The sequence below is a fragment of the Geospiza fortis genome, unplaced genomic scaffold (genome assembly GCF_000277835.1).
Source record: "Geospiza fortis unplaced genomic scaffold, GeoFor_1.0 scaffold131, whole genome shotgun sequence".
Classification (NCBI taxonomy): domain Eukaryota; kingdom Metazoa; phylum Chordata; class Aves; order Passeriformes; family Thraupidae; genus Geospiza; species Geospiza fortis.
In genome coordinates, this window is record NW_005054391.1 from 2,808,698 (window position 1) to 2,820,783 (window position 12,086).

General features: G+C 38.9%; 1 protein-coding gene across 1 annotated transcript in view; it reads right to left on the bottom strand.

Moving 5' to 3' along the window:
* Window positions 1-1,883: 1,883 nt before the first annotated feature.
* The window catches only part of CD47 (CD47 molecule), a 31,807-nt gene continuing 21,604 nt past the window's right edge, over window positions 1,884-12,086 (bottom strand). Inside the window, exons 8-12 of the mRNA XM_031060806.1 lie at window positions 11,065-11,157; window positions 9,315-9,346; window positions 6,936-6,960; window positions 6,266-6,293; window positions 1,884-4,259 (exon numbers count right to left, since the gene is read on the bottom strand). Coding sequence (XP_030916666.1) covers window positions 6,268-6,293; window positions 6,936-6,960; window positions 9,315-9,346; window positions 11,065-11,157 — 176 coding nt within the window. The 3' untranslated portion in view covers window positions 1,884-4,259; window positions 6,266-6,267. The remainder of the gene's footprint in view (window positions 4,260-6,265; window positions 6,294-6,935; window positions 6,961-9,314; window positions 9,347-11,064; window positions 11,158-12,086) is intronic.

A 12,086-nucleotide genomic window follows, 5' to 3' on the forward strand; every position in this document is an offset into this window, starting at 1 on the left:
GGTCAGAAAAGACCTCCAAGATCATCAAGGCCAACTTTTAACTGAACACTACCCTGTCAAAAAAACTGTATCAGTGAGTGCCACATCCAATGACTCCACCACTGCCCTGGGGAGCCTGTTCCAGTGCTTGACAACCCTTTCAGTGAAGAAACAAAATTAGTCCCATAACTCTGGAGGGTCCAAAAGTACCAATTTTAGCAATGTTAGGAGAAACTGTTCACACTCTTCTCGCAAACTTGAAGTTCCTATGCTCTTTAATTCTCCCACCAAACTTGTATTCATGGCAGACTCTCTCTTCCCTTCACAGCACCCACTCTCCAGCCCAATAATTTCAAAAGCCTCCTGTCTGTAGTCTTTAAAAAAAGCTAAAGAACAGAAGAAACCAAAATTTGTTTCAACACTGCAGCTTTCCTCCCCCAGAGCAGATGATCCTTGTCTCCATGCTATTTACATTTGTGTATTAATTTTTTTTGCCAATTCATCATTTCATTGAAAAATAGTCTGGTTCTGCCCTTCTCTTGTACTTTTTGAGTACTCCTTGTCCTTTTCCCACAGCCCAGCTGCAGAGTGAAGGGTTTGGGGTGCACCTCCCAGGCCATGCCCTACCCCTGCTGTGCTTCTGCCGCAGGCACTGTAGGGAAGCAACATGGAAACTAGAGGAAGTCCATCTCACACTTTTTCATCCCAAAAGCTTTGCAAGAATGCTCAAGGATACAGGAAGCAAGGAGGTACTGAAGTCCAAGACAGTACTGGCTGCATCTATGACAAAGGCACAGAGCACTAGAGCACAAAAGCATTATTTTCCATAGGAAAGAAATATAAATTCTTCTGCAAAGTGGAAATGAACCAGAGGCTGTCCACTTCTACTCTTAGGTAGGTAACTCGGTAGCAACTGCTGAACTGCAGAGCTCTGATCAAGCGCTTTCGGAAGGCTTCTGGACTGGAAGCTCACATCTGGGTTGGTTTTCCTGGTTGAACTGACTGGAGCAGTCTGGATCACAGGTACTGAGCGTCACTGATGGTACTGTGTTGAGATATTCTCCAGTCACATACATTTAGATTAGCACTATTTCTCTCACCCAGAAATTCAAGCATGCAGCTTTCCTGAGCTTCAAGACCAGTTTTCCTGAGCTTGCAGGTCACCATGCAGTTGGGTCCCTGCACAGAAAATTCTAGAACTGTTAAAATTCTGTTTAAATAGCTCAAATTGTGGTTCATGGCTCCTTTAGAGAGGAAAGTGTGTCTAGAGAAGTCACAAAACATTTCTGTAGAGACACTGAAGTTCAACAGCCACAGTTAAAAGTCACCTTGAACAAACAAGGGAATTACCAATAATTTCCACTGTTCCCATCAGCTCAGCTGCACAGAAGAGGATGTGTGAGTGGAAAGCCTACCAGGCACGACTTGCAGCTCCCTCTCTCCGCAGTCAAATGAACATTAAAGACAACTTCAGGAAATCCAGAACTCATCCAGCAGTGCTTCAGCAGTAACACAAGGGATCCTCTTCTCACAGAAATACCATTGCAGGGCTACAAACACGGACTGAAGAGAGGTGCTGCACTGCCGTTTCTGAAGTTACAGTGGCAGCAGCAGCTTGATACTCCTCGTTTCCTCCCACAGCACTGGGGCGACAGCACTTGATGGTTGATGCTGGAGAGCATAATTGAAGTCATTACAAGGCAGCCTACACACTCACTTCACCATCTGGATGACCTTTCTAAGGAGAAACACACCCAAAATCATCTGCTGCAGCCTATGTAACCCTGATAACATTCCTGTAGATCCAGTAAGTAATACATAAAGACAGGGAGAAGAGCAGCTATGACTATGAATTTATGGAAGCAGCCACAGAAGTTCAATGTGCTAGCAACAAGTAAATCTCCTGCAAAAACAACTTAAAATGACTTTATTTTTTAAGAATATTAGCACAATATTTACAAAATAATTTTATGTTTCATAAATAAAAACAGTTTCTTGGGTAAAGACTATAGATCTATAGATATTTAAAATGTCTATATATTTATATATACACACATATGTACACACACAAATGAAAGCATACAGTTATGAATAACTTTGGTTTAAATTACTGGTGGGAAAGGGCTGGCTAGGTGTACCAATGACTTTTTGAACTCCCACTTTTAAATTCCCACCTACAAGAAATCCAGCCCTTAATGCAACAGGATGGTGAGTTTCTCCCATTTCTGGGGCCGCGTTCTGCAGCACATAGCCAGCCACTGAGCTCCTCAGGTCTTGACAATTCCTAGGAACAGCTCCGCCTGATCCCACGGTGACACAGGGGGGTTCTGCTGCAGTTTGCTTTAGAGAAATTAACATAAAGCTATTATACATAATTGCTTTTATAAGGCAGAATACCTCAACAGAATTCCAGTTAATTTGGTTTTTTATTCCTCTGCTGCTAAGACTTTCAACTTGACAGAGGGAATCACTAGTTATACACAGGGAGCACTGCACAATACTAAATTAGAAAAATTTTTATACTGAATTGTAATGGAGCACCATCTCCCATCTTTAGTTCGGTATCACTGAGATTATGGAAAAACCTGCACCAAAAGATTCATCTGTAAGAGCTCAAACCTTATGTGAATACTCCCACTGGCAAAGTAGGACAGTAAATGAGAGCCATACATGTTTCTCCCATATCTTATCGCATGGGTGACCCTCTTCCCTGCGTCCAGTTCCACTGATCCCAGTGAGGGCTGGCCCATAGCTTGCTTTAAATGGCTCAATCCTGCAGCCTTGGCAAGAGGGACGATATGACAGCACCTACTGTAAAATACGACACCTCAATTTTGCTTTGTTAAATTCTTAATGCGACTCGGAGTTCGATGTGCAGAGACCCAAATCCCTGCAACATGCACCCACAAAATGGATATGAACCTTGGTTTGTAACATTCAATTTTGAGAACTGCCAAATTACTCAGGATCTTTAAAAACATGGATTTTATTACGTGACTGTTCGGCAACAGCTTTCCAAACCAAGTTTTAAATTGTTAGAAGGAGAAAACCGTGTGTGCCTTTGAAATACAGTACCTTAGTACAAACAGGAAACAGTGTCAAGATTTCTACAAAGCATACGCAAAGTCCAAGAGCAGCCAACTATACTGGAACAACTCTCAAAATAACTGTAAAACATAGCAGAATCTCATGGAATGTGCAAGTCCTAGTAAACTGATTTTTAACCATACCATTAGATATATATACAGAAACTGAGCTTCCTCACTCCTCATCAGCTCTTCCTACTTTTTATTCTATGTATTTGTGATGTAATGGCAGCAACACAAACCTGGGCCAGAAATTATATAGCTCTTTTCCATTCAAGAAAACAAGGTTTTAAACTGTCAAAAATATACTAAATAGGAAACTTCTATTTTTATGAAGCATCCGCAACTTTCACAAATTCACTGAGTTAAGAAAGCCTGAAATTGCTTCCAATTCCACACACTGCACAAAATGAACACACAAAAGAACCCCATTCAGCATTAAGATTACCAGCTCCTGTGCTCTGTAATTCCAGTGCTGAATTAGGCTCCAACAGCTAAGCAGTTTCTCATCAAAGGATACAGAGGAGGCACTGAGAGCCCTCTCACTGGACAAAAATATCAGCCACCAGAGCACACATGACTACTGTCCACAGAGAGGAATACTAGCATCTCGTGGAATTAGAACTTTGTTAATAATTTCAAGAGAGCTGGGAATAAACTTTGTACTTATGCAACTTTGTGACTAACTTTGTATTTCTTTAATAAAAATTTGATGAATGTCAGAAAATATGTATTTGTACAATCTCTACTTCCTGCTTGTATCATACACATAAACCATACTTTGTCCATGCACACAAATAAAGAAAACAATAGTCTAAATGGTATTGCAATTTCTGGGCTCAGCAGGCCCATTATCAAAGCAGTGACTAATGATACTTTTTGAAAATAATACCACTAAGGATTACTGCAGGGAGACTGTGTACTGGGCAAATAGCGCTTTTTATAGTCTCACCCTCAACCATCCCATATACACCCTAACAAAAGAAAATAAAGATCACATGTGGGCAAACACATATGTTCCTTGCTACAGCTGCTGTGACTATAAAATTATGTCATTTATATCAAAAGCACTTTTGCCACACATGCAAAACAACTAGAGTCCTGAATTTCTTCTCGATGAGTAGTGCATCTTCAAGGCCACGGTGTATCAACAACGGTGTACTTTTTATATACGCATCACATAACTCTGCAGTTCTGGGAATTTAAAAAGAAAGAAAAAGAAATATTGTTTGGGAAGAACAGCAATGCTATGCAAGTCACAGCTTACAGATTTTTTTCATTTCAAAATTGAAAGCACATTTAGCACTATTGGGAAAAGATGTTACTAACAGCAAGTGATGTTTCAGCCTCTCCACAAAAGAAAGGTGGACACTGTCTTGGAGCTCTCACTCATGAATTTGAATAAGCTGAAGTGGCTCACAGGCTCAGCTGCCTGACCCACCCTGTCCATATATTCTAATGCTAGTTTACTTTCACATGCTATTTTGTAAGCTGGTCAGCTTCAGCACCTGATTCATCCCTGCTTCGGTCTGTGTGTGAATCTTCCAGGGAAGGTTAACATAGAAGCGGGTAAAGCTCAATAGTTTACTGCCTCCAGCATGTGAGTCAGAACATTTGCCTTCCATTTGTAAAACCTTCTGTCACTAGTTAGGAGCCATCTTTCAGAGCAGAAAAAACAGAGACAGACTTCTACCTCTACCCTAAAATTAAATAGGTAGTTGACAATTTCTGTGCTTTTGGAAGCTCCACCTCAGCACTAGAGTGTAGGTTTTCATAACCTAAATGAAACCCAAGAAAAAAACAGGCAACTTATTTAAAATTGATCTCCAATCAAAATTCTGCCTTTTCTTCAGCAGGCTGAGGTAACTGCAGAGAGCCCATCCTGATCTTCCTTCTGGTCTGCTCTGAATGCAATGGACTGGCAAATATCTACTTGTTTCTTGGTCTCAACTCTGTCAAGAATAAGCAGTAGCCAGTCCTGGAGCAGGCCCTGCCTTCCATTCCATCCAGCTGAGATTACACTAACTGGTATACATTTACCAATGTGTTTATGAGACACCAATGCACTTGTCCTTTGTACTGTAGAAGTGTAATCCTATTGGTTTAGAAAATAATTATATGGGATATTTGGATGAACCAAATGTAGTGGTCATAAGTAACACAAATTGAACAGCACGTGGTATTTGTAAGGAGATCTGTTTTTAAAACTCATACACCTTTTTTCCAATTACAGCTAACTAGTACCTCATTTATTTGCTTGTTGTCAATTCATGCCTCCTAGAAATGGCATGATATAAAAGTATTTCAAGTGAGCTACCAGATTTGGAGTGAGTTTACTCTTCCTTCCAAGTAGCAAAATGTTGTAATTGAATGCAGGAATACTAGGCTAAGGGTCTAGTGATACCTCATGACAAGCTTGCTCAGTATTCAGGGAGAAACCTAAGTAACAACAGCATCAACAAGTGCTTTTTTTAATCCTATTCCCATGAAAAGTATAGCTGCTGAATAGAAAAGACTCAATAGTACTGTTTTCATTTTCAAACCTTATCATCTAGCCTAAAATTTAAGCTCTTAAATGAGAGCTATCTGAAAAATAATAAACTGAGTGAAATCTGATTGGAATACAATCTAACAAAACTCAGAGAATTCAAGTAACACCTAAAGGGGGGGAGAGGGAGAGAAAGTTAATTTTAAACAACTTTCCTGTGGTTAACCATTGAGGATCACCAATTAAAATGCAGAGAGAAAGCTTAGTCATACCAACAATAATATAACAAACAAACAAAAAACAAAAACAAAAAATGAAACAAAAACACCAACCAAAAAACCAAAACAAAAAACCACCAAATACCCAAAACCACACCCAAATAGAACAACCCACCATCATTCCATGCATGTTAAATATTCCACGAGCAAAAAGGAAACATAAAGCTATTTGACTTTCCACATTTGATCACAAACACACTATTGCACAGTTCTCTCACTGACTCATCCTCTTCACTGTTTAGGAATACACATTCTTCCCCTATGTTTAATATAGGATACATGTATTCTTTCTTTACCATTAAATACATTTTGAATAAGAACAGCACCTGCCCTGAAACCTGTCCTCCAAGTTTCATTGAAATAGCACTGGGTTACTCTAAACATCAAAAACTCTCAAATGCTTAGCCATTAAAACAAACATCTGTTAGACTTACCATCATTCCAACATCACTCCTTTTGCATCTTTAAAAGTCAAGAAGATGGATTAGTAATGAGTGAAAAAGAAATAAATGCTTTACAGGTTAATATTCATGTTAGTTCTAAAATTCAGGTTAGAACTTGCTACTACTCAGCATGCCAATTAGTGAACATAATAGCAAAACAAAAAAATTCAAAGTCATCTCTTTTTCACTGTAAATTTCCCTCGCCTTAAGTGCTATCAGTCTCTCAACACCATGAGAGTTGCCCCAACCCAAGGAAATACAGAAAGAATAGAGTGGTAAGGATAGATTTTGCTGTGATCATTAAGTATTTCACCCAAATAAATCTTTATGCATTAACATCAGTTTTCAATACAAGTCCCTCTTCTTCCCTTAAAAGCTGGACATTTTTGCAAAGCAAAGAGGGTGCACATAGTATAGTGAGATGCTAGATATGTCCTAAAACAGTCAAACAGCATCTCTGGCTAGCAAGCATGGTGGCATAATAAAGGGAGTCTGGAGCTGCAGGCAATCTTTTATTGAGAAATCAAGCTCTTACTGACTCACAGAGCCACGTAAGTTGCCACACTGATCTGCCATCTTAGTGTTGTGGTAGTGGGAACTAGAACTATCTTTATCCATAATTAATCCCTTAATGAGAAGATAAACCTTGAATATCACCTACCATTTAGTGGTTCTTCTACAGCTTTCTGCAAAACATTTAAAAATACATATATGTATAAAAAGCCTTCATGTTTACTTCTGGCTGGCCACAGTTAAATTACTCTAATTGACATATACAGTAAGTAGTGATTCTATAAAAATGAAGAAAGCTTAATGTTAATCAAATTAATGACTAAAGGTCTGGAAAAAAATTATCAGTCAATAGCTGCATTCTCCAAGTAGTTTTCCCTTCCTCTAATGTTTACCCAGATTAGATACCCCTAGGTGGCAGCAGAAATCATGCAGATACTACTTTTAAGCTCTAAAACCTAACTGATAATTTCTGTCATTTGATCAATGGTTAGTAACAAAGCAGCACGACTAAAAAAGAAAAGAAAATTAGCAGCCAAGCAGATCAAGTGAATCTCCTCAGAAAGAAATACATGACAGTTGTGCATTTAGTCTGGTAGACAATCATCAGAAACAACACATGCAACCTACAGAAATACTAAAAAAAAAATCAGTACTTGGTTAAGATGGCAGATTTCAAAAACACACCTTTTCGCCCTCTGACTCAGGAAAATCTCAGTAATAATTTTTTAAGCGTGCCCCAGTGTCAAAATTATGCCCTTCACCAATATTAAGTTTTCCATAGTCATTAGATGACACAGAATCAAAGTGTATTCTTAAAATTACTTCAAACCTATTTACTGCCTCAAAGCACAGCAATATAGGCTGAAGAGCCCTTGATGGAAACAAGCAGCATGTTAACACACTCCAGTTTCCCCAGGAATTTCCCTCGCAGCTGTAAGTTCACAAACAGAAATTATAACACTTGAATTCTTCTGTACTAGCCCTCACCTATCTGCAGCTGCAAAGAATATATTTGTACTAGCTGAGGTATCTAATGACATCTAAGTTTTAAAAACTTCTTTTGATTTCATTTCTGTCCCAAATTCAGAGAGTAACATGCTGTTCATTCCTGTGCTGCTGTGGCTATTTATTTCTTAATTCTTTGCTGTCATGGAAGATCACCTTGTGAGGAGAGCAGCTCATAAAGAGAACAGAGTTCCCATCAAAGGATGCTATTTTGCATGCTTTTATTTACAAGCAAAGTTTATTTACAAGCAAAACTAAGTTAAGGAAAAAAAACCCACCCTCCTCTTGCCCTGTTTACTTCCATTCTACAAGTAAGCACAAGGATGTTAGATAAAGACAAGATTTCATTTTGAATGAAGCATACTTTCAATTCACTTCTCAGCTCATTTTTATAACATCTCTTAACCTCTTTTCCTTCCATTTTGTAAAGCTCTGTGCACTTGTATTCCTTCCATAAAGAAAGACTAATCCTCTAAAATACTATTCCTTACAATGAAAATGGATGAGCAAAAGGAAATTAAAAAAAACCAAAACAAAAAACAAACAAACAAACAAACAAAAAAAAACCAAAAAAACAACAACAAAAAAAACCTAAAAATCTCTTGTCCTAACTGCAGTCAGCTCTCACTGTTAGAAACCATTTTCCTTCAACAGCTGGGTCTCAGGCTTTAGACTGGAGACCTGAAAATGTGTCTCAAATGATGGCTGGCATCCAGGAGGTGGGATGAGTTAGTATTTGCCAGATCCCCATGCTGCAAGGAAGTTTTACTGGTATTCTACAGTTGCGCCTCTTTCCTTGCTTCTGGAAAACCCCAGAAATCAGGCAGTTCACATTCATGGATCACTCAAAAGCACTGCGTAAGTCTGTGAAAATTACTGTTTTGAAAATTATTATTCTACAATTCGAAACTACCAACTGAAAAACCTTCTTAAAAAAAACAACGTATTTTTCAATTTGTTCTGTGTTACCTAAAGACAGGCACTTTCTTTTCAGAAGGTCTCATCAAATTATGGGGCATTATAGGAAAATCAGAAAAAAGTTCAAGGTTACGCCATCTGTATAGCCAGGAACTGAAGAGAATATCAAAGGGTTCTGGTGTACAAGACCACAGGAAAAAACCTTTTAAGTCTTTCTTACAAGCCGCCTGGATGTTTTACACTCACATTAATGAAAAAGCTTTTTAATAAGGTGAGCAAAATGGCTTTTAAATATTCAGGTGGAAGAGTGCATTGTAAAAGAACATCAAACTTCCACCACCTTTCAGTGACAGCAATGGAAACTCCATCTGGGCACAACAGTCAGAGTAACCCTATGTCAGGGTGGCAATTACAGTACTACAGACACACTCAATAGGGACAATGGAGACCACCAACTCACTCAACATTAGACATCCGTTACACAGCCAGAACTGTTGCTTGCTACCAACCTGGTCTGAATTCGAACTAGTGAAGAAAGGTTCAGTATCTCACTACAATCCCCTGAGCCATCTAGTCACCCCAAATTTATTAATTTTAAGCTTACCCCCGGGCGAGGATGATCTTTCATTCTGGAACCTAAAATAATTACAAAAAAGTGACCAAGCAGATGAATAAATGTTACAATTAACCAAATAAAAACACAGAACCATAGAATTGTTAAGGTTGAAGAAGACGACCCAGAACATCAAGCCCAAGCAACCAGCAAGCCCAACCCAAGCAACATCAACACCACTAACCCATGTCCCCCAAGGGGCTAAACATCACTTCCAGTGATCGTGATTTCACCATGTCCTGGGCAGCCTGTTTCAATCTTTGACCACTCTTTCAGAGAAAAAAATTTTCCTAATATCCAATCTGAACCTTCCCCAGCACAACTTGAGGCCATTTCCTCTCATCTTGTCACGTGTTACCTTGGAAAAGGTATTGTCTACTGATAAAACTTGCAACAGAGTTGTAACACACAGAACTGCAGCTTCCCTGTCCAAAGGTACTTATGATCCAGAAATCTTAGAGCCTCTAAGCACTCTTCTGTTTAGGAAACAAATAATCTTATCACATACAGCATCTGAATTGCTCCACTCATACACTCAGCTCTAAAGGTGAATTAGGTTATTCACTATTCATTGTGCTTATTTTGGCATGCTAGAATCTACCCCAACAGTCACATTTGACTTCTTCAGCCAGCAAAATCAAACCAGAAATGCAACATTTATGCAGACCATGAGCACACAGCATTGAATACTATACAAGTTTATCAAAGTAAACCAAAGTCAATAAAACATAAATTTATTGTTGTAATTAAAAGGCTTGATTCACATCTGCTGTATTTTTGACTCATCTTCATTTAACTTGGATATCAAATATTAGGCACTCTGCCTTAATTTCTTCTCTACTGGAAATTCTCCCTGTCTCAGGGTCTATTTTTGGCCATGCCCACACACGGTGTGCACACATCAACCTGGGAGCCTGCATGGTTCAGTGCAGACTTGTGACTGCACTCACTGCAAACACTTCAGCAACCTGAACCTGGAAGTAACATATCCTCAGTTGCACAGTTGTCTGTCAACAGAGGGTGGACAACAACGAGGTGTTTGAAGAGCCTGTGCACAGCTTGAAAACAAAGCCACTCTGACCCAAGCTGTAGAGTCCATGCAATTTTATGCTGTGGTGTGCCAGCATTCCAATCACACAGCATTGCTGGGTTTTGCTTATTTAGCACATCTTTAAATCTCTCATCTTTTTGAGATCTGATGAACGGATCAGTTTCTGAAACAATGCTTTGCTATTCTTTTCTCCTGGGTCTTAAAATTAAGCAGGAGGAAAACTAGGGTTCACTAAAATGAAAGGTGTGCCTTCAAATTGCTCTTCTTTTAACCTACCTCTAACTAGTGCAAATCAGTAGGCAGATTTTTGCTTCTTTAAGTCCATGTTTTGATAAGCTTTTGTCACCACCATCCCACAACCCACTCCACAGAATCCTTTACACCCTTTTGCTCTCTTCATTCTAAGATCCAGCTGGCCAACTGTGTAAATGCAGAACTGAAACAGCAACACCCCTCCTACAACTGAAATACTCTTACTTAAGAAACCTGGCTGTGTTGATCTTGAAACAGTTTATGATGATAAACTGTGGGTTTCTTAAGATTCCCCATACACTTTATGAAACAAAGCCAACACATACAGACAACTTCTCAGTAATTTTTAAAACTATGTAACTGTGAAATCACATCTTGTGCTCAGATAAATTATGTCTACTTGAAAGGAAAAAATGCAGAATATTAGGTGCTACTTACCCATAATAAACACGTAAGCCAGACTAAGCAAACTTGCAATAGCCATAATAGCTGAGCCAGCAATCAGAACAGAACCATGTAATGGAGGACAGGCTGGGAAAAACACAATAAAAGAACTGTGTCAACTGACACAAAAAAAGCACAAACACTTATTTTCAGATATAACTGCTTAGTAAAATAAATAAACCTGATACAGACAGGCATGTTTAATTTCACTTTCAAAGCTATCCCAGAACTACTCCTGCATATTTCTTTTTTTGTATACATTCTTTAATGATATAGAGGTATTTACTGATTTATCCTGCTTAGCTGATACATCTTCAATCCCAACTGGTTTGGCCTGTAATTGTATTACATGACAGAATACAATACTGTTGTTGTTACAACAATCTGTCAGCTCAACCCAGGACAAGCTGATTCTTCTGACAGTTCAGGGTCACTGAGCTGAACTCCTCAGAGATACAGGTAACACTACAATGTATGTATTGGCGAAGAATACCCTGAAAAAAACTAGCGACACTTTGCATTTACAAGCATTATAAAACATCCTCAAAAAAATCCTTGTATTAATGCTTTACCAGAAATCTCTCATCAGTTTATTTTACTATTATAACTTACAGAACTTACAAATACTTTTGTAAATACTAAACAAAAAGCGTAAAATTCAAATCACAACTCCACTGAAAGGGCTGTCATTTCACCCAGACTGAACAAATCTTTAGAAACCACTTCAAGGAGAATAGGTCTTAAATCCCCAAAGCAATGTCTAAAATGAAGAGTATCTGCACAGAACAGTAAATCAGGAACCTAAATTGCCTACAAGGAACACGAAAAGGCATTCTCCTACTAAATTTATTGCCAAGGACAACTAGTCCTAAGTTGACCCCTTTCTCTGCTGTGGGGTTCTCTGGTGGCACAGGGGAAGGCAGGGAGGCAACAAAGGGAGGCCAGAGGCAGGGATAAGAGACATCACTGTGTGTGGTGCTTAGCTGGGGTTCCCTCACCACAGTGACAGCTTTTTC